The sequence below is a fragment of the Mus caroli genome, unplaced genomic scaffold (genome assembly GCF_978045245.1).
Source record: "Mus caroli unplaced genomic scaffold, Mus_caroli_1 scaffold_20, whole genome shotgun sequence".
NCBI lineage: Eukaryota > Metazoa > Chordata > Mammalia > Rodentia > Muridae > Mus > Mus caroli.
Genome location: NW_028227275.1, coordinates 3816565 through 3844451, shown reverse-complemented (window position 1 = coordinate 3844451; position 27887 = coordinate 3816565). Strand labels below are relative to the sequence as shown.

The window sequence follows — 27887 nt, the reverse complement described above, 5'->3', positions numbered from 1 at the left end:
TGTAAGCTTAAGGCCCAAACTAGGAGAGACATGGTGATTACTTCCCAGGCGCTTGCAGCACTAGAACATGGTGCTTCCCCTGATATATGGTTATCTATGCTTAAGCAATAGGTCGCTGGCCACTCAGCTCTTGCACCCCACGAGGCTAGTCTCATTGCATGGGATAGAGTGAGTGTGCTTCAGCAGCCCGAGAGAGTTGCACGGCTAAGCACTGCAGTAGAAGGGCTCTGTGGCATATATGAGCCTATTCTAGGGAGACATGTCATCTTTCAAGAAGGTTGAGTGTCCAAGTGTCCTTCCCCCAGGAAAAACGACACGGGAGCGGACCAAGACCCCTTTGGGTGATGAGCCTGGGAGGAGGTTTTGTGTACGGCTCCTTTACCTGCACACTGGGGATTTGACCTCTATCTCCACTCTCATTAAAATGGGTGGCCTATTGCTCTTAAATAAAAGAAAAGGGGGAGATGTAAGGAGCCGCCTTCACACTCGCCATTACAAGATGGCGCTGATAGCACTGACACCCGTGTTCTAAGTAGTAAACAAGCAAGCTGCGCATGTGCCGGGGTAGCTTTCCACGCCATGTGCTCTGCCTTTCCCGTGACGACAACTCTGGCCGATGGGCTGCAGCCAATCAGGGAGTGACACGTCCGAGGCGGAGGACAGTCCTCCATAAAAGGGAGGGGGCTCCGCCATCTCTCTCTCTCTCTGGCTCTCTCTCTGGCTCCCTTCTCCACTGGCTCCTGATGGGGTAAGCAATAAAGCTTGTGCTGCAGAAGATTCCGGTTGCCCTGAGCGTGTTCTTACCAGGGGGACACAAAAGCGCGGGCAATAACTCTCCACATGGGCACTGTGGCATGCACAGGCACACACCCTGTAACGATGAGAAATCATTTCTTTTAAGAATTCAAAACCCGAAAGCTCAAATAAAAATCCTTATGGGTGGAACGAGAAGCAGAAGGGCAAATACCCCTCACATTGAAGGACATGGGTATCAGCCATGTCGAGAAACTTGTAGCTGAACCTTGCCATGGGCCGAAGGCCTTGTCTGCATTAAGACACACCCCTTACGAGGTAGACAGACACGGGATAGTTTAGTACCACGAGACTCCCATTCAATTTTGGTTACACACACACACACACACACACACACACACACACACCTTTGTAGTAACCCACTTGTCAGCCAGCTTCTTTTACCTACTATGCACACACATCCCTCTCCACATGTGCGTGAATCTTCACTCTGCTGCCTATGCTCTGAGAACAGACCCTGCTGCCAGCCCTACCCAGCTTCCCTCGAACCCATGGATAACACACACACACACACACACACACACACACATACACACACACAGAGTTGTTCAGTTTCAACTTGCCTTTTGACACAATTGCTGGGCCCTACTCATTTCCCGCTTGGAAAAGTGTGCCCTTATCAATCCTCTTAGCGCCACACCTCTCCACCTGCCCTCAACTTTACTTGATCAGTTACATCCAGTTCCTGCTAACCACTGACCACCAGTCTGCAGGAGCGGCCTGTGTGGCCACTCCGTTTTGAGCTCTAACATGGTCGCTCAACTTTCCTCCATCAGAACCATAATGAGCTCTCCTCTCACCTCCTTGCCCCCTTCTCTTGCCCCCTGGATCTGGACGTCCAGCCTATTCCTTCCACCCAGTCATTGGCCCATGGCTTCTTTACTGACAGGTCAAGAACAATTGGGGAACAGGACTGCCCCGACATCCACACAAGGCACCTAGCAGCCTTAGAGCCCCTCTACCCCCTCATCTACATCGGGCTACAGGTACCATCCCTCAATGGTAGTATGAATACCCTGGCAACAATCAAATCTAGTTTCTATGCCAGTGTACTAAGGCACAAAGACTAGGAACACAGAACTCAGTGTGTGTACAGAAGGGTGAAAGTGTGCCCTCTCACTGCTTGGATAAATACTCATCTTATGCAAAACTGGATGTGTGTGTGTGTGATTAAAATCGGAAGGCATGTGTACAGCTGGAAAATGATTATGCAGCCTAAGCTACTTACACTAAAGTAAAAACCACCCAAAGTCAGCTTCTACATAACCGGTTCTTCATAACCCAGTTCCCCGTCTCTCATACCCCATGAAAGGCAACTCCAGACAGTGCTCAGTGCTCAGTGCTCAGTGCTCTCAAACACCCTCACACACTTTGCCTGCTGTCTGTCTCCACAGCATCCTTCTTTAATCTGTCCTATCACATTGTTCAAAATACTTTGCTTCTTTTGTGAATCCATGTGAAACGTTATTTTCAATTCTTTGGACAAGAGGTCAAGAACCCAAGACATCCACCCAACCATGGGACATGACTACAGTACTGTAGCAGTTTGCTAGAGCAGCAAGCCAGCAGCTGAGGCCTAGGAACATGGGGGAGAGGAGAAGAATAGGCGGTTGGGTTATGCGACAGACAATGTGGAATCACCCTGAACATGCTCCTGTTTTGAAATCTTGCATCAGAACCAGAGGTCAGGAGAGGGTTGGTCACCAGAGACCCACTCAGAGTGACCTGGGTATCTCTGGTTATTACAAAATGAAAAGTGACCCTGGGACACAGCTTACTTCACCAATTTGAGGACTACATCTGGGACTCATCACAGTTTTGATGCAGAGCCAAATTCTGTCCAAGGTTTTTATAACGGGCTCAGGATGAATTGTGTGAGTGTATGTCCATGTAGGCCCTAATCTCTATCTTTGTCACTGACAAAGGAGGACGACTGTAGGGGACATTCTCTCTCTCTCATGTCTTGCCAGAACTCGGGAAGATTCATTTCCCGCCCAGAATAACCAGTTGTTTGCGTTGATAATTCTTGGAAAGCTCTTGAAGAGCTACATTTCATTGTTTCCCAGGACTTTCTTCCTCCCTTCTTAATTAGGGAGATTACTACTTGAAAAATGAGCGTGTTTTTATTGCAAGGGGAATTATAATAAATCTTATAAATTTAAACTAGGAATCAAAGCCCCACTGAGTTGGGAGGAAATCAAAGGACTATAAAATCTCTCTCATTCATTCTCCCGCGGGCAGTCCGACTCTTCTGATGTCAGCCTAGGCCTGCATTCTTGTCATAATGGGCTGAACTCTGCAGACATGCAAAACGAAACATTGCTGATGATACACGCAATGACAATGCTCACAAGTATTTAACGTGTCATAGGGGAGAAGGTTGCTACCACCTCGGAGTTTATCAGCTTCCGGGACGGAACATCTTAGAAAGCTGCATCCAATTGAAGAAAAATTTTCAAAACTCCCAATTAAAGGGTGATAGGAAACTTTCAGAATTCAATATGACAGAAATTAGAATTTCATATAAAAACAAGGACTGGTTCCTCCGTGCAGTTGTAAACCTGCACATTTTCTTTCACTCCTTCCTAGAAGTAAAAGAGAATTACTTCAGAGAGCAGTGGTCGTTGTCAATTCTATCTAGAGAAGTAATTACCCTGCTAAATATCCTCAGAGCATGGAGCGCGGTATCCTGACCAGAGCGTGGTGTCCTGACTGGATGAATGTTTTACTTCAACCTCAGCAAAAAGATGTAATTGTTCTCTCACTGGAAGTACCGAATCAAGTAGTTCCTTAAAAACCACAGAAAAACTTTCTGTGTAAATGCAAGAAAGGGGGGGGGTGCATTGTAAACTTTCAGGGGATATTGAGAATGACCAAGCCTGTGTCTTTCTCTAGACTCTAAAACATAGCTTGTCTGGAGGCCATTCCCTCCTACTAAAGGAGAGTGGAGAGAAGGCCCATTGTTTCCGAATGAGTCGCTGGACACAGATGTCCAGCTGTAGGTTTTATTTCTTTAACTGCAAAGGCCAGAGTCTGGTTTCATTTCCTATTATATCTGTGATCAGTTAACAGTGTTTGAAAAAAGACCTCATTCCAAGAATGTACACCACATGCTCGATATCATCTGAGGAAGAAACTAGTTCTCCCTGTCTCTACCAGCAGCCCAGAGCCATCATAAATATCCTTGCTTGGCCAGCAGGGCCACTCTGTCTGCAGCGTAAGCTTGGCTCTGAAGTCTGACCTTGTGTGACATCATTGACACTGTTTTTAAAGAGATTTAATTTTAGTTACGGACATGCATGTGTGACTGAGTAAGGGTGTGGGTAGGTAAGGAGTGCAGTTGCCGTGAAGGCCAGAAGAGGCCTTGAATCCACTAGAAATGGAATTACAGGCAGTTACAATGGCCTGAGATGGATGTTGGTTCATGATGATGGATGGAGAGGACTGAATCAGGGTCTTCTTAAGAAAGCTCTATGTCTCTTAACTGAGCCATGTCTCCAGCTCCAAGATACATGATATCTGTTCATAAAGACCTACTAAGGGCTCTCTTAGAAGCCATGGAAGATAGATTGTACCTCTTCAGATAATATCAAGCCATGGAATTGTTTTCTGTGGGGGTGCTCCCTGAGTCACGCTGCCTCACACATTCCCTTCCTGGTGTAATGCTGGCTACATTATTAACTAACTAACCATGGACCGACAGCTAGTCCAATAGCTGCGGCGTGTTGCCCAAGGTCACTTTCATCTCACATTGGATGCTGGCCAAGGAATGAGCTTCTCATCCACTCCAGCTTCTGTGACTGACATAAGGAAGCACCTTCCGAGGCTCATTATGGAGAGAATCCCGTGCACGATGCAGCACACGCAAAGGCACACAGGTGGGTTTTTTTTTCACTACTGATTTAACAAGTTGTCACTTGCATATTTTTTTAAAAGCTGAAGTCATTTACTTATGTGTAGTTTTAATTGTTTTCATGTATGTATTGGGTGTGTGGGTGTGTGTGGAATGTGTGTGTGTGTGTGCACATGACTTTGTGATGTGTGCAGAGGCCAGAGGAAGGCATCTTGTGTACTCTTTTATTATTCTCTACCTTATTTCCTTGAGGCAGACTCTCTCCCTGAACCTAGAGTTCAAGTTTCATCAGCTAGGCTGGAAGCCAGTGAATTCCAGTTCAAAACATGCCAGGGTTACAGGCAGATGTGGGGCTACACCCAGCTCCTTACTTAGGAGCTAGGAGCTGAATTCCAGTCCTTGGGCTTACATAACAAGTACTTTGAGCCACTATGCCTTATCTCCAGCCCCTTTATTTGGGGCCTAGACTGGCATCAGTCTTGCTACATAGCTGTGATTAACCTTGAACTCTTGGTCCTCCTGATTCTTCATCCCAAGTGCCAGGATTACAGTAGTGAACCACCATGCCTGGATAAGCTGCTATTTATAATAATGATAGTTCCACTCCATCATAGCGACATCATCCCATCTATGTCATATACACAGTTACATTTAATTGTCATGGCGATGTTAAGAGGAAATCACCCTGACCATTCTGCTTGCTAGAGTGGCTGTGCCACCTTGCCCAAGGTGGCACAGCCAGTAAACAACAGGATGAGAATTCAACTCATGTCCGAACCCAAACCTGTGTATATTAACCAACCATGTGCCAAGTCTATAAAGCAGAAGTTGAGCTTGGGGTGGGTGGTGTTTACTACCACACTAACAAGGGGTTGTCATTCTTCTGCTGAGGAGAGGTTTCTGTAGGAAGGTTTGCATCTCTGTTAGCTTACAGTAATGCTGAAGTTTGCACTTGAAAAATAAAAGGACATAAAGCAAAAAGACGATGGTTTGGTTTGGTCAATGCTGCTCGGAGCTGATTTGTAGAATGGCATCAGTCTATGATGCAATGAAGGTAGACGCTGAGAATAAGCATTTGAGAAACGTTAAAGAAATATTTTAGAGAGTATTGATAATAAATACAGCATCAAATTTGGGCTTTAAATTTTAAATTTTCTAGCAGTTCATATATAGTGTATTTATAAAGTTACCATTCTGGGGGAAGGGTGTCCAGAGATGACACAATAGTTAAGAGAATGTGCCACTCTTTCAGAGGACTGGGGTTCAGTTCCAATCACCCACATCAGGAGGCTCACAAATGACAAATGCCTATAACTCCAGCTCCAGGGATCTTAGGCTCTCTAATAGCCTTTGATGGCACCTCTACCATGTGCACATAACCACACACATATATACATAATCAGAAGAATCCATCGGTATCTTATCATATCATGGTAAGCATTCTGGAGTACACTCAGGGGTGTATACACTCTAGGGTGTCTCTTCCAAGTCCCAGATTTTACTTCTTCATCCTGCTCCAAGAAGAGCCTTAAAAGAAATGCCACCTTGCTCTGTTCTCTGGGACACTCTGCCACACCCTTCACCACATAGTTAGAGAAGGATTGCTTTTGGGCATTTGGGGTATACACACACACACACACACACACACACACACACACACACATTCATTTTAATAGGTTGTAAATGTGATTTTCCAGTCACACTACTCTATATCCCAAAATACATCACATCTTTTTCCAGTTCTTTGACCACACCCGTGAGCATTGGGACACACTGGAAGAACCCTTCCCTACAACTGTATGTGCTCAGTGAAGTCTGCCTTCAGGAGCATTTGACGAACATTAAGTGGACCAATTAGTCAACAGTAACCCATGAAGTTAGACAAAAGTGTTTCCTGAGTTTTAATTTCCATGTTTCTTTCATGGAACAAAGGAAATGAGGTGTGGACATCCTGGCCAACCTGGCAGCAGCTCTGACCACGGGCTTCTGTGCTGGAGACACTTGTCAGCGCTGCAATTTTTTTCCATTGCCCGTTGAGCTAATGTCGTGTCCTTCAGCTTACCATGGTAGCATATTTCAGAGAATAATGCAAGGTGATGTGTTTTCCAGGGCTCCTCTTAGGGCAGAATGCAGACATATAATCTGGTACTTGGAAGAGACATTCTGGACAATTTATGCACCCAGAAATCAGGATTGGCTTATTCATGATTTCTCGGGGAAGCCATGCATTTAAAGAGTCAATTACTGTGACTGGTGATAAAACGCTGCCGCCAGCAGAAAAATGTTCTTTTACGAACACTTTTAAAGGAATTCTTTCCCCCACACTCACATGCTATTTCTTTACTTTCAGAGGTGTGTCCTGGCTGCAGAAACATCTGGGGACAGCAACACCTCCTCTGGAGTTGGTGGGGTTGATTTTCTACTGGTTGGTGACAAGCACGAATGCTTTGTGACCCGAGTCGAGAGAACGAAGTCTTGCGGCTGGCCCTGTCTCCAGAGACCAGTGTGGGAGCACAAGATGTGTCTTTTATGTATACTGCAGGAGTTAACAGGATGACTCAGAGGCCTAGGGAGAGCATTCTAGGGACGCCTTCCTTCAGAGTCTGAATGGGAGGAAGACGAACGGCTGGTGAAGTCACACTGCAGATGATAATTCTCCCAGGCAGCTTATAAAAGTCCACTGACAAACTCTGCAAAGTGTGGGGGACAAGGACCTGGAAGGCAAAGCCATTTATCAGGGAAAATGTACCACTCGATGAAATGACACCCTGCCTGTGACATGCTGGCCCGTTCGTGAAGTGCGCCTTCCCGGTATGCGTGTGTGAGAGCACACATGTTTAATAAGGCAAGATGGCTATACACTCAAGTGGATCAAGGCAAAAAGTTCGTGTCTTCCTGTTGATGAATCACAAGGATGGCTAATTAGTTCTTGATAATTAGTAGTTTAAAGAGAGGGGGAAAATAACATTTATTTTGGACATATGTGGTGGGTATAGTTCATATCTTATCTTTATGAATGCTATTGTACAGTCCATAAAGTAAACATATACAATTCAGTATTCAATTATAAATCCTAATTTTAGTATCCATATGCAAGCTTTGATTTTTTTTTTCAATAAGAGGTGTCCATACTTATCAGCTAACTGCAAGAATCTAGAAACTTAGATATGCCTTGGCTCCCAATGCAAGGATGCATTCTCCCTTCTCCATGGGCTAAAATGCTCAGATGGAAGAGATACCACAGAACAGATCAGGAGAAGCATCTAACTCTCTCACTCCACCCTCCCCCTAAGCCAACCTCACATTTTAAAATATGTAGAATATTAAAAAGGCAGATTATGCCTTTTCAAAATTCAATTAAGTAGTAATAGGAGAGGTTGAAGCCTTCAGGATCTGAGATAATGAATGGTACAGGGCAGCGTCTTTCAGCCTCAGGCAGCTCATGCTAAATAAGAGGCTTTTATTCAACCTGGTAATGGGTAGCATCCATCTCCCGTGTCTCTGAGCCCAGCCTTAAACTCTTCCTCAAGTGGAGAACATTATTAAACCCTCAAAGAAGACTGAAGTCACAGAAAGACATTTCCCTGGCTCATGATAAAATAGATTAATCAATGGAGACAATTTGTACGTTATCTTCAGAATGGGAATAGAGAGTGGCTTTAAACATTCCGGGTCCTCAGAGCCTACTTACAAATAATGCTCATAGCACGTCCTCCAAGTTCTTCATTAAAATGGCCCCGTAGGCACACAGGAATGGTCCATATGTAAGCTATTGTATGTGCCCATCAACAAGCAGGTATATAATAAATATATGCAAATGAGAAGACAAAAGATATTTACATAAAAGCCATCAAATGCAAGAAATGTTGCTACATTTCACCGGCCCGGTTAATCTAGCCTGTGGTATTTGTAGTCTAATACATATATGTGGTTATACTTAAAAATGTGTAGGGGAGGCAGCTCGCTGAGAGGGTCCCCATTGTTCCCAGCACTCAGGCCGGGTAGCTCACAACCACCTGCAACTCCTTTATCTGATTTGATCAAGCACATGCACACAGGAAGCACACACGGAGAGACACAGGAAACAGAAGTGTGTACACTATGAATGCAAACTAATGAAAACTCAATATTTATAGTTGTTAGATCTCTCGGACCATCCAAATATCCAGAGATTTGCTAAAACTGAGCTAGTAAAAAAAAAAAAAAAAAAGGCCAGCATTCCTCAGGAACTTGTGAAACCAGTTCCCATCTGCCAAAAGGAGTCCTTCTCCTTACCTGACAGAGGGACATACATGATGCCTATCAAAGACCACATGGGCCTAAGCTCCCCTCACTGTCCCAAGGACCTGATACAACTCAAAGCCTCTGCCTTGGCAGGCTGCCTTCTCACCCGCCACCGCCCCCCCCATACCCATTTATTTACTCTTTATAAAGGCAAAGTTCTTCCCCTGCCCAGGTCATTGTCTTTACCATCCTCTCTCCCTCCTCCCTCCTTCCCCCTCCCCCTCCTTCCCCCTTCTTCCCTTCCTTCCTTCCTCTCTTTCTCCCTCCCTCCCTTCCTTCTTCTTTTTTCCCTCCCTCCCTCCACCCCTCCCTCCCTCCTTCTCTCTCTACATCCCTCCCTTCCTCTCTCATAGTCTCTGACTCTCTTTCACTCTGGTTACAGGACTGTGTTCTACTCTCTGTCTCCTGCTCTCTCTCTCTACCTCGGTTTCCCAGTTCCCTAACTCTGGCTGCATCCAGTCTGCTGGCTGTGTTCAGTCCACTTTCTCTCTTTGCTCTGGAATTTCCCAGATGTTCTCTTTCTCTCTCTCTCTCTCCCTCCCTCCCTCCCTCCCTCCCTCCCTCCCTCCCTCCCTCCCTCCATGCATCTCCCCATAGAGCAGCAAAAAAACCGTAATCATGTCATTGAGTGGTTGGGTGTGCAGTTTCTCTACTACATCCCCTTGGATACAGTAGTTGTTAAACTGGAGATTTCTCGGTTCCCTCTAACATCCTTTGATAGTGAATTGTGTTTTGCTGGGAACTTACCGAGCCCTTTGCATGAATGGTTTGGGAGCCTGGGATTTATTATAGGTTTTCACCAAGGACCCCCCCCCCCCGAGCTAAAACTTTAAGTACTCCTGCTTTATACAGTATAAGACACTTTATGGTCTTAGGTGTGGCTGTGTTATATGCTATCTGTTTTGCTTCTGTGTCCTTTAGAGTTTTCATCTCTGACATAAGTGATGGAAGATAAATAGTTATGGTTTGGATAGGAAGTCTCCTCCTCAAGGCTCAGATTTTGGCCCCCAGATGGCAGCACTATTTTGAGATGTTCTGGAAGGTTTAGGAGATAGGACCTAACTAGAGAAAGTAGGTCACTGGAATTGGGTCATTGGGTCCCTGCCCTCTTTCCTGGTCTGCCGGGAGGTGATATCCAGGATATTCTGTTATCCTCCTAACTCCTACCACACCTCACTCTGCCCATTCCACCGAGTCAGGAGACTCTGTTACCTGAAACTGTGAACCAAAATCCATCTTTCCTTCCTCAAGCTGTTTGTGACTTGAATTTTCTCCACAGCACAGAGAAAGGGACAAGGCTGAGTGGGTAAAGCACTTGCTGTGTACCCAGGAGGACCTGAGTTCAGAGTCCCAGAACTCATGTATAGCTGGATAGAGTAGCCCACACGTGCAATCCCAGTCAGTGCTCCGTGAGGAGACACAAGGGAGGCAGAAAAAAGGAGAGTCCCAGGGCGCAACATTTCACTCATCTGCAGCAAGGAACTCTGTCTCAAATGAGGTGCAAGAACACCAACATCTAGAGTCCTCTGACTTCCAAGTGTCTCTGCAGCACACAAGTGCGTGCATGTGTGCACATACACACAGAGAATCTTTTCCCAAAATGCTAACAAACTGGAGGGCATATTATTTCTTTCTTTTTTTTTTTTTGTACACAAATATGAACACGCGCTGTGTGCTTTCTGACAGGTGGGTTGTGTGAGCCAGCTGGTACACTGCTAAATGAGCTAGCTTTTAGTGCCAATGAGTTGGCTGAGGCAGCAGCATGAATTCATTTAATGGATGTGGACCAGAAAAGCCGTGAAGCGGTATTGTTATAACTTAATGGAACAAATTGTCAAGAAAATGTGGGTCAGGCCGGGTGAGACTTGGCAAACAGCAGAATGTCTCTGTGCTTACAAGCGTCTCCCTCACTAATCTGGCCTCTCCCTGAGCTCCTGGCTTCCTTGGCTGAGATGCAAATGTCTCAGCAGAGGGACTCATCAAACTTGCCACAGGTCTAAGCTCACTGAGTTCAAATGACTTTACTTCACTTGGCTCACAAAATTCTTTCCTAGGGGGGGTCACACTGACTTAATAGGCAGAAGAGACGGGACAGGAAACCTTTGCGACAGGGAAAGAATACAGAAGACTTCTTAGTTAGGGTTTTACTGCTGTGAACAGACACCATGACCAAGGCAAGTCTTATAAAAAACAACATTTAATTGGGGCTGGCTTACAGGTTCAGAGGTTCAGTCCATTATCATCAAGGTGGGAGCATGGCAGTATCCAGGCAGGGATGGCGCAGGAGGAGCTGAGAGTTCCATGTCTCCATCCAAAGGCTGCTAGTGGAAGACTGACTTCCAGGCAACTAGGGTGAGGATCTTATACCCACACCCACAGGGACACACCCATTCCAACCAGGTCACACCTATTCCAACAAGGCCACACCTTCAGATGGTGCCACTCCCTGGTCCAAGGATAGACAAACCATCACAACCACCTAGAGTCAGGGTCTAGTAGCACCTCCCAGATGGACACAATTCTGTTATTGTGTCCAAGACCACACAGTGAGACATAGTGGCTCACAAATACAACCACGGGACTCAGTGGTTGAGGCAGGAAGATTGTTCTGGGTTCAAGGTCTGCTTGAGATATGTAGCACAATCCTGTTTCAAAAGCCAAGGTTCAAGGCCAGCTTGAGATATGTAGCACAATCCTGTTTCAAAAGCCAAGGTTCAAGGCCAGCTTGAGATATGTAGCACAATCCTGTTTCAAAAGCCAAGGAAGAAAGAGAAGGGGAAAGAAAGGGAGGGAGGGAAGGAAGAAAGGGGAGAGTGGGGTGGGGAGGGAAGAAGGTATGGGAGGAAGAAAGAGACAGAAAGAAAAAACAAACTGGTTTTAGCTAATCAGACGACCCCTTTATATTCATATAAATCACTCACGAGAGGTTCATTCTAGACCGAAATTCCATGATTTTTATTTTATAGTTGATTTTAATCTATGTTTTCTATGGCCTGGCCCTGAAACTTAATTTTTAACTTTTATATTCTAGGACCCTGTGACCATCTCTGTGCCTGACCTGGGCCTGGCTGTCCTGTATGTATGAGTACTGGAACCTCATGGACTTTGGACCCAGGACACCCAGGTTCTACCAACTGTCATTTTCAGTCACTGTGCCTTCAGCAACCTCTTAGCACCTGTAGACATCCATCTGCTTATCTCTGCGTGGTGATGCTTAGGGGGTAAGATGAGTTGCAAGGGGGTTTGCTGACCTTTCGTGCTGATCATTCTGCATGTGATACAGGGTCAGCGTTCAGAACTTACCTTTCTGTCTTCAAGTGTGTTTCTTCTCTTTCCTCACCTTCCTGTCAGGGACAAACAACATACACATATCTTCTACATTCCTGTCAAAGTCAGCAATCTCAACATGTGCATCGCATCATGACACTGCCTGTTACCTAACACTAGAAATAACTTGTTTGGGCGACAGCCATCTATTAAATGTCTTTTTGTCCCTCAAACTATTTCATCTACCTCTTCTTACAATCTCATTCACCGTCTCACTCTTGAGAATATCATAACAAAAGCCCACACAGCTTTCTTAGGCATAAATAAAGCAGAGCAACTGATTTTGTTCATGCTCCAGCCCCGAGAACCTCTCCAGGAGGAAGAGTGTTAGCGTACCATGACTTATTTAAAAGGAGATCTGCATGTCTGGCAGTGGGAAGTCGCTGTATGCTGAATTCCAAAGCCGAGGAGATATGTTCTGTTTGCTTGCTGGTGAGCCCCACTGCCTTACTAGCCGAGTCTGGATATAAATGTTTATTGGATTATTAACTCGACTCTGGATTTTTATAATCACTTCTTCTTTTTCAAATACAATTATCTTCCTGAGAACGTCAAGAATATTACTGATGTTTATTTATACATTACTGAGTCAATCTTCAATTCCTTGGACAGAAAAGATATTATCCAAATTACATGACTGCAGTTTGTGTTGTTTTGTTTTGTTTTGTTTTTTGAAACAAGAGTGTCACATGATAGTTCAGGCTGACTTTGAACTTGTGATCCTCCTGCCTCTGCCTCTGGGTTGCTGGGATTATGGCCCTCTCAGATGTTTGGTAATGATCTATAGTAAGACAAGCTCCATGTCTTGTGTCAGCCTTTCTCCTGTGCAGTAAAGTGTTAACCCATCAAGCGTGGTTTAACTCAAATCTTGAACATTCCAAGGAAAAAACTGGTCCTTGGGAGAATCAACCTCAGATGTTCCAATATCCTGCCTGAAAAGAATATATTGGTATGTCTCAGGCCTCAGGCCACTGCAGCGTTGTTTTGGCCTCTGGAGTCTAGAGACTGAGTAAAGTCAGTCATGCAAAAACCTTGTCTATGTGACTGACTGCCAATAATGACCCCTGGCACAAAGGCTCAGATGAGTTCCCCTGACTGACAATGGCGTTAGGAATGTTAAACCCTGTGGTTCCACTGAGAGAAGAAACTGGAAGCTTGGCATAACTTTAGCCACCTGCTTTGCCTCAGACACATCTTGATGTGTACTTTTAAATACATCTGACTTTAACCACGAGTATTAGAGTTTTCCTGAACCCCAAGTCTTTCTCATGAATTGGCTTGAATTGCTTTTGCTGACTCCCATTGTACTACTGACTCTGTTCTAGTCATGTGCCTTGGGTCAAATGAACTTTCTTTAGGTTCATGTTCTTATAAGATGGGAATATAATTATCACCATCACCCCCCCCCCCATCATCATTATCATCATCATTCTGTTTTGTGGCTGTTTTCTTCAAACTGAAGCATTCCCTACTAGAAGGCAGAGAGAAGAAGTTCATAAGATTCAGGAAGTAAATGAAACTTACAGGACCCAGGAAGCTTCTAAAACTCAAAGATCCACAAGGCTCTCTCCCCAAGGTTATCTAAGCCAGTTGATGAGGAGTAGAGACTCTCGCTGAATCCTAGCCACCTGCAATTGTGCCGGGAGCTCTAAGATGCAGCTTTCATGGTTCTTCACCCCTGCTGGAGTGGGCTGTCCAGTGATGCAGCTGCCTTGGAGTCCCCAGGGCTCCTGTTAACATTGAAAAACTCACTGGTTCACTAAGCTCAACTTTAGTAGAATTAGTTTTGGGGTTTTGTGTCTGTACCCTATCTGGGATGAACTGAAAGTTGTTCAAATGTCCCCAGGAAAAGTCACACAGCATCTAATTTGCCGTGAAGTTGTGCTATCATGTTATTTTTAATGAGAATTATTATAGAAACGCCTGGGAAAAGCTAAGTGTTAGCACATAACATGTGCAGCAGCTTTAGTATTCAACCAAAGCCTGTTTGCTGTAGTTGTCTCTCTCGTGAGCTCCATGGCCTCTATCCCCAGGACAGAAATGAAGTTCAGTCTCTCTCTCTCTATGTATCTATCTATGTATCTATCTATGTATCTATCTATGTATCTATGTATCTATCTATCTATCTATCTATCTATCTATCTATCTATCTACTATCTATCTGTCTGTCTATCTATCTATCTAAAATTCATTCTATTTATCATCTATCTAAATTTCTATGTATGTATGTATGTATCTATTTGTATGTATGTATGTATGTATCTATCTATCTATCTATGTATCTATCTATGTATCTATGTATCTATCTATCTATCTATGTATCTATCTATGTATCTACCTATGTATCTATCTATGTATCAACCTATGTATCTATCTATGTATCTATGTATCTATGTATCTATGTATCTATCTATCTATGTATCTATGTATCTATGTATCTATGTATCTATGTATCTATCTATCTATCTATCTATCTATCTATCTATCTATCTCTAGACCAGGAGCACTAATCTTATTAGAGCATGGAGTCTCATTCCATCTTTTCAGCTCCTAGGACATTTCTTTCTCTTGCTCTTCCCATCTCTACCCTAAACTTTTCCTGATGGAGAAAATATGTCGTCTGCCATCTTTATCTTTGGCCAACCCCTCGTCTTTATCATACATGGTACAACTCTCTCTTTCTCCATCTTTTTAAAAGTTCCTTTTGTTTTCATTGAACATCCATCCCTGGGATCTCTTCCCATTCCTGGGTCACTGGGCATCAGGTTTTTTTTGGCCTTACTCTTACATGTCTACGATGCTTCTAAGATTAGTCTTTTGTCACGGGTCTTTTCTTTTTAAAAGAAAAACATTCCTTGCTTAATTTTAAGTTTTATTCGCTGCAGTTGTTTTCCTAATCACAAAAGGAATGTGCAGTCAAAGTAAAACTCTTACACATATTTATACCTTAGAAAGGTATGGGAAGCAAGGGGCAAGCTGCAGGCTGGACCAGGGAGCCAGAGCTAGACTCTTGAACCACAAGCAGAAGGCAGAGTGAAGTCTGAGAATTATGCAAGGCTTTTCATCTCAGAGCTTGTCCCTAGTGACATGCCTCCTCCAGCAAGGCCACACTTCTGAAGCCTACCCAACTGGAGACCAACAGCCACCAACTGGAGACCATGTATTCAAAAATCTGAACCTGTGGGGGACATCCCATCCAGACCACTACACAATGCCTCATTGTATATCCCAACTGCCTTGGTACTCCCTTTGTAGACCAGGCTAGCCTGTATCCACAAAGAACTAACTTCCTTTGCCTCTTGAGTACAGGGATTAAAAGTGTGTCACCACATCCAGTAGAAAGAGCCTTCTTAGATGACACAGATAGTTTTATTTTTTATCCCCTAAACTCTACACATGTAAAAAGAGATAAAGGCATTTGAACACACGTATGGCAAGCTACATTTGTAACACATATCTATTCTTTTACATGCTAGACTTCCACTCTCATGGAGATTGTCCCTACCCTCCCTTTGCAGAGGTTTCTATGGGAGCTGTCAGATACATTTGTGTTCAAAACGTTGGTCGAGCGCTGTATCTGATGCTATCCCAGGCCCTGGAGGCTGAAATTAGCAAAGGATTCTTGTACTCATGAAGCTTATATTGTAACAAAGGAGGTCAGACATTAACAAAATTAGTAAAGTATGTAATATGTCAGTTGAGGAGGTGCCATGGAAAAGAATTAAGCAGGAACACGAGCTTCTGTGGAGACAGGAAAGTGCTGTCAAGAGAGAGGGAAAGAAGGAAGTGCTATGTCCTACAAGTGGGTCACTTCATCCAGAGGGTTTTGGAGACTGGATCAAAATAGAAAGTTTAAGCCAACAATGTGAAATGCTTTATTGGAAGCAGACTGTTTTAATCAGTGCTCTGTTGCTCTGAAGAGATACCATGACCACAGCAACTCTTATAAAGAAAACATTTCATTGGCGCTAGCTTACAGTTCAGAGGTTTAGTCCATTATCATCATGGTGGGAAGTATAGCTGCATGCAGGCAGATATGGTGCTGGAGAAAGAGCTGAGAGTCTACATCCAGATTAGCAGGCAGGAGGGAGGGATAGAGGGAGGGAGGGAGGGAGGGAGGGAGGGAGGGAGAAAGAGAGTGAGGGAGGGAGAGAGTGAGGGAGAGAGTGAGGGAAAGGGAGAGGAGAGGAGAGGAGAGGAGAGGAGAGAAGAGGAGAGGAGAGGAGAGAGATGAGGGAGAGGGTAAGAGGAGGAGAGGGGGAGGGGGGAGAGGGAGAGGAAGAGGGAAGGAGAGGGAGAGGGGGGAGAGAGGGGAAGAGGAAGAGAGGGGGAGGGGGAGAGGGAGAGGAGGAAGAAAGACTAGGAGACTGGCTTGAGCATTTGAACCCCCTCCAAACCCACCCCAGTGACACACTTAGTCCAACAAGGCCATAGCTCCTAATCTTTGTCAAGTAGCACCACTCCCTTAATGAAAAAGCATTCAAATCTATGAGGCTGTGGGGACCATTCCTATCCAAATCACCACACAGTTAGAGAACAGAGAACGTAGCTTAGAGGGTAGCAGAAAAGAGATATGGTGGGGGTGGGGGAGAGGGAAGGAGAGATGGCAGACTGTCTTAGTCAGTCTGAAATATAATATTAAATAAAATGACCTGTGAGTTAAAGGCTTGTCCAATGTGTAAGATGTTGGCTACTTTAGGAAATTAGAGCTTGATTTTTCTAATGCCCAGAATACTCTATCTGTAATGACTCCTCTGACATACATTCGTTGCGTGAATTGTAGACATGTAACTGGCATCCCCTGACTGGGATCATTAGGCAATGAGGCATCATTAGGGAAGAATGTTAGCCTGGCAGAGCACTATGAGAAAGAATGGCTATAAGGCAATGTGGGGAAACAAAGAAGACAAAGTGGCTATCCCATAATAACCACACTTCCATTTAATGCATTTGGGGAAGAAGTAAAGGGATTTTTTTCCCTCTCTTAGAGGGACAGCCTAATGCAAGGTCTGCAAAGAGTTTAAATATTAATTTAAACCATAGGCTTTTTTGTTGTTTTGGGTTTTATTTGTTTGTTTGTTGAGATAGGATCTCAGTATGTTACCCTGGGTGGCCCGGAACTCACAGAAATTCACCTGCCTCTGACTTCTAAATGCTGGGATTAAAGGCATTCACTGTAGAGGGTAGGGGGAATTTATGCTAGGGTGAGTTGGTAAATCCTGATTGGACACATTAGTCAAACCATGAATTTTGATTGTTGGGCCTTGATGTTTTGTCTCAGGAATGAGACAAAATAACGGAATGGACCTTGGGGCTAGCTTTAGGAATGTAATCTACAGTTTAGCAGGGGAGAAGGAAAAGGGGAAGAAGGGTAAAGCCTGTTGGTGCCATGTTTGCCATGCCTGTTAAAGAGCCCTTCCTGCACCACCACGAATGGATCAACCATATACAGTTTTTGATTCCTATAAAGGAATAGAAACTCCAAAAGATCATTAACTTTTTTTTAGAACTGTCAAAAACTGCAGTCAAAATTCAAAATTCATACACACACACACACACACACACACACACACACACACACACACACACAAACACACACACACACACACACACACACACACACACACACACACGCAGGTTATGGGGGCGGGGCGGTACGGAAAGGAAGTGACTCCTCCACCTCAAATACACAAATTAGGTGTTTGCGTTGAATAGTTTGCAGCGGCAACTCCAATGTACCTCTTCTTCACGACTAAGAGCATTTGGTAACTAAGATATTAAAGGTTCCATCAGAACCCCAGATGCCAGAGCAAGCCAATGACCTATACGGAGCCTATGGACTACAATTCCCAGAAGGCCTTGCAACACGTCGGTGTCATCTCTGCTCGCCTCTTGGCCCAGGCTGTGAAAGCATGGCAGCTGCAGAGGCAGAGGTGGTTTCACCCCTGATTGTGGACACAGCTCCTGACACTTCAGGAACAGCCGCGGCCTCTGTAGCTGCATCGGTGGCGGAAGCGGCCAGGACCGAATCGCAAGCCCCGGCCTCCAAGGCCGCCCTGGCTGCTAAGCTCATGTCGCTGAGCGGCGTGTTCGCCGTGCACAAGCCCAAAGGGCCCACTTCAGCCGAGCTGCTGAACCGGCTGAAGGAGAAGCTGCTGGCAGGTACTGCCGCCCGGGTAGGGACCAGGCTGAGGAGTTCTCCGCCACACTGGGATTTTTATCTCTAGTCTTTCTTCTTTTACTTACTGACTTAATTTGTGCGTCTATGGCTCAAGATAGAAAGAGTGACCACCGAATTAACTCTGGACGAAAACCTAGGGCATCTTGGGCTTGGACTTACCCAAGTGCACACTTTCAACAGTGGCCCTTTGAGCTTCACACGGGAAGTACGTGTAGAGTTGGGGGACCAGTCTGCAAATACAAGTTTCCACCCTGGTGGCTGCAGCCCAGTTTTCTGTAGTTTGATCCCTCCCAGGGTTTTTATTTAGCTCTTGCGAATGAGTACCACCAGAGGAAATGCAGGCTCTGTACCCCTAAGTTGCAAACTTAAAAGTTTATTTGAAAAGCACGTAGGCTGAGTTAGCTAGGATTTAGAAAGGACACCACTTTCACCTTTTAGTGGGCACGGTAATTCATCTTCTATACAAATGCAGGTTCTTGATCCCCACACTTGCAGACCCTGAAATTCTGAAGATCTGGGATGTATTTTGGAAATTGCGCTCTATTGCTCCAGATTGCGCTTTCTTCCTTCTTCGTTTTTTAATGTAGTATTTTTTGAGGAACATTAAAATAGAAGATGGCCATTTTTCTAACCATTCTTCCTCTTGATCATTTATAAACAGGAGCATTAAAAAACCAAAACCCTTTAGTTTTGTTTTGCGTGTGAATGTGTATGCAGTGTGTGTGTGTGTGTGTGTGTGTGTGTGTGTGTGTGTGTGTGTGTGTAGGTGAGAGGTGATGTTGGCCATCTTCAGACTGGCTTTCCATCTTGTGTATTGAGCCAGAGTACCTCACTTGGACCTAGATCCTGCCAATTAGGCAAGTCTGCCTACTCAGCTTGTTCTAGAGACAACTGGCTGGGAATCAGGTAGCATTCAGTGTCACCCTCCTGTTTATAGGGGTGATGGAGACCCAAAGTCTGGTCCTCATAGTTGCTTGGCAAGCACTTTACCCTGTGAACAGTCCCCACGGAGCTTTTCTTTTACTGGATTCTCATGTTAAGCTGCATCTGTGGAATCCTATAGGGACATAGGATGAACAGTGGTCGTCTCTTCCCTTAACTCGGCTTACAGTCTTGTGCTCTCTGCAGTTCCAGGTCCTCCAGAGCTTCAGCTTAGCTTGTCTTGTTACAGCTACAGAGAAACCCCTCACAGTGCCCAGTGTCACCTGGAAGACTTAATCTAGTTTTGTTTCCTTGTTTTGAGATAGGTTTGCCTTGAACTCACTCAGTGATCCTCCTGCCTGAGCTCCTGAATGTGAGACTTACAGACGGGCGCCTCCATTCTGATTTAAATTTTCTCTTTTAGCCAGGAGCCAAACTATTGTGATAGAAACTTGCTAATTTAAATGTTTATTGAACAAATACATTCTTCCGGATGCTAAACAATGGTGTTATACCTGCTCATTTGTGCTCATCGTTAAGTGTGGTGGCTAACTTTGATTGCCACCCCAATATCATCTAGAATTCCCAGTTTCAGTGAGGGATAGGGAACGTCTATATTGGGTTGGCTTGTGGCCATGTCTGTGAGGGATTGTTTTAATTAAGCTCATTGATAGAGGAAGACGCGGCCTGCTGTGGGCCGCACCCTTCCCTAGACAGGGCATTTGAACTGTGTGAGAACTGGAGCTGCGCACAAGCACAAGCGTGTGAGCCTTCGCTCTCAGTCTCATCCTGACTGTGGATGTGGTAGAGAGTAAGCTGGAGCTCTGAGCTAAAAGAGACTCTCGTGAGTTACCTTTTGATGGTGTTTTATTACAGCGCTAATGACACTAGCGCATCGGATTTTAGGGGACATTGGACCGAGGACTTGCATCAAAAGGAATCATTGTGATGGGGTGTTTGTTTGTTTGTTGTTTTTTTTCCTTCACAGATATGTTGCTTTGGTTTGTCCTGATTTGTTAGTAAACTGGCTTTTTTGTACCAAAGATTACGGTTCTTAAAGAAGCTTTTCATAGGATCAAAACGCTGAAGTTTCTTGGTTTCACTTTGTTGGGACTGATTGCTTCAAGGCTGTCACTAGGCTGGTTTCTGCAGAGCACCCACTGAGATGCTGAAGTCTTCCTCTCCTACAGTGCCTGTGATTCCGTATTCATATTAGCTAAGCGAGCTTCCTAACCCAGTGCCTGTGATTGGGTGATTCCGTATTCCCTATTAGCAAACTCAGGCTTCCCCAGTGCCTGTGATTGGTCGATTCCTTATTCATATTAGCTAAGCGAGTTTCCCCAGTGTCTGTGATTGGTCGATTCCGTTTCCCCAGTGCCTGTAATTGGTTGATTCCGTATTCATATTAGCTAAGCGAGTTTCCTAGTGCCTGTGATTGGGTGATTCTATATGCATATTAGCTAAGCGATTTTCCCCAGTGCCTGTGATTGGGTAATTCCGTGTTCCCTATTAGCGAACTCAGGCTTCCCCAGTGCCTGTGATTGGTTGATTCTGTATTCATATTAGCTAATCGAGCTTTCCCAGTCCCAGGCTAACCACCCATCAGAATCGCCCTGCAAGATTCTTAAAGATAGCATTCTGTCCTGTCCAGGTTTGACAACCACTGATTCGCTCAGCCAGGAGGCATAGCCTCTTCGCAAACATTCCTTGCCCGTCCTTACATTGATTTCCCCCGTTGTAGAATCTCTTCTCCTCCGTGACTTTGAACCTTTCAAGGCCTGAAGCCTGCTAGGTTTTTATAGGTAGAAAGGACTTTAAATGGCCATCCATAAACAGCCATCTGAGTATTCAAGAGTGAACACAATTTCCACAGTGTGAATGAGTTAGAGACGAGATGACTGAATTTATGAGACCTTTATACTAAGGCATATCAAGTTAAAAATTCGGAGTTCCCCAGTGTACTTTTGTACGTTCACTGACAGAGATCCATGATATATTGCAAGTGGAAAGTGAAGTGTTTGAAGTCCAGGCCCACGGTGCTGGGATCTCATTCCTCCAAGTTTGGTGATGTTAGAGTCCAAGTGTACACCGGATGCTAAGGCTCTGAACCCCTGGTATGGTAGTCAGGCTGTGAGGTTGAGCGGCTCAGCACAGCCATCTGAATGTTCCGTTGTAAAGATTTATTTATTTATTTTATGTATGTGAGTACACTGTTGCTGTCTTCAGACACACCAGAAGGAGGCAGTGCAGATGGTTGTGAGCCCCCCCCCCCCCCGTGGTTGCTGGGAATTGAACCCAGGCTCTCCGGAAGAGCAGTCAGTGCTACTTAACCTCTGAGCCGTCTCTCCAGCCCCCGTCTGAATGTTTAAGCTGGCTTCTGTCTCTGCCCTGCCCTCTTTTCATTGGGTGCTGTTTTCTGTCTCCTGGTGTCAGTAGTTTTAAAGTAGGTTTAACAGGCTGAGGGTCAGGGGATTGCTGGGACAGGTGTCATAATAGCTCGTCCGTAATGATGGAGATGTGAGGTTAGCAGTGCTGGAATCCTCCTTTCCTTTATTAAATAAATGCTCCAGAAGTCAAGTGGTAACAGCTCTGAGCTGACACTCAATCTCTTGTTGAGATTAGCGTCTTTAATGAATTGAAAGTTTTGATTACGTGGACAACTAGTAAAACTGGCTGAGGACTAGGTGTAGATAGAAATAGCCCTGTATGAGATGTGCTCCCAGTGTGTAGACGCCAGGGAAGGGCAGAAGAAATCACAGATATTTAGAGACTATAGCTGAAGTCTCTTAAAACTAGCTGCATATGCCAAAGCTAACTTTTTTGTTACTTTCTAACTACTGATATATCACTAGAAGTCACCCAGTTAGCTTAAATATTGACTTAGACTTTTGTTTTTCTTGGGGCTGGAAAGATGGCTCTACAGATAAGGACATTGGGCTAATATTCCAGAGGTCCCAGGTTCAATTCGCAGCATCCACTTGGTGTCTCATGTCCATCTATAACTCTAGTTCCCAGGACTCTGCTGCCCTCTTCTGGCCTCCTTGGACACTGCATGTACATGGTTTGCAGATATACATGTAACTGAGATTGTCTATACACATCTAGATATAGATAGATAGATCCACACACATATAGATACATACATACATACATACATACATACATACATACATACATAATTGTTTCTCTTAAAATGAGTTCAGTTTCTATTTCACTAATTTTGAAATACTGTTCTTTTGTAATTTAGGAAGTCTTTCTCTCTTCGTGTGTGTGTGTGTGTGTGTGTGTTTTCACACATGTGTGGAGGCCAGAGGTCAACCTCAGGAGTCATTCCTATGTCCACATTAATTTTTGAGACAAGGTGTTTCACTGGCCTGGAAGTCACTAAGTAGATGCCACCAAGCCCCTGTCTCACTTCAGGGATTATAAATGCATGTCACCACCCCCAGCTTTTTCTTTAACATGGGTCCTGGGGATTGAGTGGCAAGCAGTTTACCAACTGCGCTATCTTCCTAGGCGTGGCTATACAGTTTTGTTGTGTTTTGGGACAGGGTCTCAGCATATATCCTTGGCTATCCGGGGACTCTGTATGTAAACCACCCTGGCCTCAGACTCATTGTTTAAAAGCGTACACCACCACACTGAGCCCACTGTACATTCTAAAACCTGTTTTTGCTAGTTATGTGGTCATAGCCTTATACCTGTACGTTCTGTTTGTTTGTTTTTGAATAGGTTATCTTGTCTCCCATGCTCCTCCTGACTTGTAATTACCTTTTTTTCTATTCTGATTACTCCCGTAGAAGCTGGAATGCCTTCTCCAGAATGGAACAAGAGGCAAAAGCAGACATTGAAAGTCGGACACGGAGGGACGCTGGACAGTGCAGCACAAGGTGTTCTGGGTAAGAGACGTGAGGGAAGTTTAATGACTCTCTCCTTCAATACCAGAAATGCTAGCTGAGCCCTGGTGCCTCACTGTACACTGGAGTGTTCTAGTTATACCGTGGTTACAAGTCCTTCTTCCCTGAAGCCCTTGAATGGTGCAGGGCACAAGCACCAGAGAGCACAGCACCACAGCACACAGTACCTCAGACCACACAGCACCACAGACCATCCAACATGGCAGCACACAGTACCTCAGACCACACAGCACCACAGACCATCCAACATGGCAGCACACAGTACCTCAGACCACACAGCACCACAGACCATCCAACATGGCAGCACACAGTACCTCAGACCACACAACACCACAGACCATCCAACATGGCAGCACACAGTACCTCAGACCACACAGCACCACAGACCATCCAACATGGCAGCACACAGTACCTCAGACCACACAGCACCACAGACCATCCAACATGGCAGCACACAGTACCTCAGACCACACAGCACCACAGACCATCCAACATGGCAGCACACAGTACCTCAGACCACACAGCACCACAGACCATCCAACATGGCAGCACACAGTACCTCAGACCACACAGCACCACAGACCATCCAACATGGCAGCACACAGTACCTCAGACCACACAGTACCACAGACCATCCAACATGGCAGCACACAGTACCTCAGACCACACAGCACCACAGACCATCCAACATGGCAGCACACAGTACCTCAGACCACACAGCACCACAGACCATCCAACATGGCAGCACACAGTACCTCAGACCACACAGCACCACAAAGCACCATAACACCACAGCACATAGCACCAGAGCACACAGCACCACAGAGCAACAAAACACCACAGCACCACAGCACCACAGAGCAACACAGCACACAGTACCACAACACCACAGCACCACAGCACACAGCACCACAGAGCAATACAGCACCACAGAGTAACATAGCACCACAGAGCACCACAACACCACAGCACAGCACCACAGCATACAGCAGCACAGAGCACAGAGCACCACAACACACAGCACCACAGAACAGAGCACATAGCACTACAGAGCAACAGCACACAGCAGCACAGAGCACATGGCACCATTTCCTCTCCTATGTGTGCAGGGAGCTTTGAGCAAAGGTTTGATTCTGAGCAGAACAGTTAGCGCACTCACCAGGAGTGAAACTGTTGCCTTTTGAAAGGCTTGGGCATGCCCAGCATCTGTGAACTTGGATTATAGGAAGTACTCCACTCTTCCTGGATCACCATCCTGGTTTGCTGTGCCTGGACTGCGTACACTACTGTCTTCCTGTAGGACTCTGGAGTTCAGGGCTCCCATACAGGCAGAGGGTGCCAGGGGACACTTCCCAACCCCAGATCAAGCTTGGAAACTATGTTTTTGATATATTTCCTGGAGAGAAACATTGTATATACATGTTCTTCTGGGACTGACAGGTGTGCTGACCTGGCACTGACGCTGAGTTGTGCTGTCCTGGCACTGAGGCTGGATTGTGCTGTCCTGGGACTGAGGCTGGGTTGTGCTGTCCTGAGACTGACTGGTGTGCTGTCCTGGCACTGACACTGAGTTGTGCTGTCCTGGCACTGACGGCACTGACGCTGTGCGCTGCCCTCTGGTTCATGTGCTCTTGTCCTCTGTGTCCTCTGCTTCCCCTTCCCCTACCAGGGAGCATCAGATGGAGGCCAGGATGGTGGTTGGTGTTCCTTTTTCACCAAGTCACCATGCTGTGGCTCTGTACTTCTCAGCTGCCCCATCATTCCTCTGTCCCTCGGTGACGCCCTGTGTTCTTTCTCCTGCTTCGATTCTTCCCCGTCCTGGCTCTGCTCCTGCTGCGTGTCACACGGGGCAGAGTTTCATCCGCCATATTACTGCCAGTGCTCTGCCCATTTTACAGGCTGTGTGCTCTGTAATAGTGGTCCAGGTTCAAGGTCTGAGGCAGGGTTCTCGGCCTTCCCAACCCTGTGACCCTTTAATACTTCCTCACGGTGTGCTGACCGCAACCATAAGATTATTGCATTGCTACTTCATAACTGTAATTTTTCTACTGTTGTGGATTGTCATGTAAATGTCTGACATGCACCCCATCTCTCCCCTGTGAGAGAGTCATTTGACCCCAAAGGGGCCACGACCTACAGGTTGAGAACCTCTGGTCTAAGATGACAATTTAAGAATAAAATAAGATTTTTCATTCTATTTTATATATAAATTCATTTTATATATAAATTCATTTCATTTCTATTTTATATATAAAATACATATATATATATATGTATGTATATATATATATATATATATATATATATATATATATAATTACAGGAGAGCCTGCAAAATGAACTAATATATCTGGAGGCAAGAGCGGTTCCCTGGAGTTACATCATCTTCATCTCTACTCCTCCGAGCATGCTAGGCTGTGTCATGAGGGGGCAGCCAGGGTTAAAATTGCCAAGCAGATGATTTAATAAGATTACCTGGAGTTCCCAGGTAAGCCCAGTGAGCATCCTTAGAAGTGGAAGAGGCACAAGAAAGCCAGGACATGTGGAAGTGCTGGCTGCAGGGATGTGATTGCTGGCTTGGAAGGTGGAAGGGACCACAAGCCAAGAATGTGGGCAGCTGGTCCCTGAGAGCTGGAAAAGGCAAGATCCCCTTAGCTTAGCGAGCTTCTCCCCCTAGGGCTACAGAAGGAACACAGCCACGCCAGTCCCTACAGTTCTTTTAAAATTGCTATGAATCATGGCCGTAGCTCATGGTAGCCTGCTTTAGATTTCTGACCTGAGAACTGTATGCCAGGAGCCGTGGGGTGTCTTTAATGGAAAGTTTGTTACAATAGCTATAGGAGAACTTAAAAAAAAAAAGCCTATGTCAGGTCCCACCAGGACACTATTTTCTAGGTATAAGGGGTCTGTCTGCACATGGCGCCCACAGGCGAGGGCACTGTGCTGCCTGCCGTCCACAGCTTCCACACTTGGGAGCTCTTGCTGGGGTTTATTTAAGTCTTTAACACACTGAGCTAGCGGTGCCACTACAGTTGGAGGAACCTCCTTAGTAATGCAAAGCGCCTGAGAGGCCGACTGGGAAGGATGCTCTTAGAGATGTCAGCCGTCTGAACAGAGCTCTGGTAAGGACCTCCGTGGCCTCAGCTGGAGAACCAATCAGAGCTCTGGTAACGACCTCCGTGGCCTCAGCTGGAGAACCAATCAGAGCTCTGGTAAGGACCTCCGTGGCCTCAGCTGGAGAACCAATCAGAGCTCTGGTAAGGACCTCCGTGGCCTCAGCTGGAGAACCAATCAGAGCTCTGGTAACGACCTCCATGGCCTCAGCTGGAGAACCAATCAGAGCTCTGGTAACGACCTCCGTGGCCTTAGCTGAAGAAGCAATCACACCATCGTATTTTTACTGCCACACAGATAAGAAAAAGATAATGTATACAACATGTTTTCAAAGTATCATAGTTTTAAAACTATCAAAAAAAATACTTCTGTTAAGTGTAAACCAGAGCAGGAAACCACGCGCAGAGCTCAGTTTTGGAACAACAGGCCTGGAGAGAGGTAGAGACGCGGGTCTGTGCCTGGGCACGGCTTTGTGGTTAAGAGCTCTGACTGCTCTTCCAGAGGACTGGGGTTCAGTTCCCGGCACCCACATGGCAGGTTATAACCAACCATAACCCTCATCTCCAGGGGATCCAACACTCTCCTCTGGCATCACTCAGCGACACAAAATAAAGTAAAACATAAGCGTGACCAGAACTAAGAGATACAGCAGACAGAGTTGAGAATGGTCATTTGGTGCAGCTGGCCATCTGCAATGACGAGGAGCTCAACAAGCTGCTGGGCAAAGTGACGATCGCGCAGGGCGGCGTCCTGCCCAACATCCAGGCCATGCTGCTGCCCAAGAAGACGGAGAACCACCATAAGGCGAAGGGCAAGTGAGGCCACTGCTCGCACCGGCCCGCGTCTCCGTGATATAACCCCCGCGAGTTCCCAAAAAGGCTCTTTTCAGAGCCACCCACTGAATCAGATAAAGAGTTGTGTTACTGTAAAAAAAAAAAAAAAGAATGGTCATTTGGTAGAAGTAGCAATCGTAAATATCGGCTATGTTTGCAATACTTCTGAAAGTTTTCACTGTGCTTTTTTATAACCTGTAAAGTTAAACGTATCTAGTTAAAGTGATAAGAAGAAACTTGGTTTCCATCTTAAGGGGCTGATGTAAGATCGCCAGTTAGTCTCCTAGATGCCACTGTTACAGGAGCGTTCTCCAAATTCTACTTTCACTAACCACCCCACCTCTGGTCTTGTTTCTTCTTGAATACACAATGAGAGGGTTTTTCTGGGTGGCTCTCAAGTGTCTCCTTGACAGTTCCTCACTCTGGGCCTCCTCCCTAGGCTGGAAGCCACCACCCTGTGCAGCATGCTGCCGAGTTCGAATCCCATGTCAGCCTGCTTGTCAAGTTGATGAACCCACTGCCCCCACTCTGGTCTGGAGACTGTGTGCAGATGTTCCTTGAGGGCACGTGTTTCTTCTTCATGTGTGTCCTCACCAACTTACTGCATTTGCAGTGCTGATGGATGGAGCCTCCTTTGGCCTCAG

The 27887-nt window shown here is 45.6% G+C and overlaps 1 protein-coding gene across 1 annotated transcript in view; it reads left to right on the top strand.

The window, feature by feature from the left end:
- Positions 1-18162: 18162 nt before the first annotated feature.
- The window catches only part of Trub1 (TruB pseudouridine synthase family member 1), a 38248-nt gene continuing 28523 nt past the window's right edge, over positions 18163-27887 (top strand). Inside the window, exons 1-2 of the mRNA XM_021151897.2 lie at positions 18163-18439; positions 23180-23278. Of these exons, the coding sequence (XP_021007556.1) occupies positions 18190-18439; positions 23180-23278 (349 nt within the window). The 5' untranslated portion in view covers positions 18163-18189. The remainder of the gene's footprint in view (positions 18440-23179; positions 23279-27887) is intronic.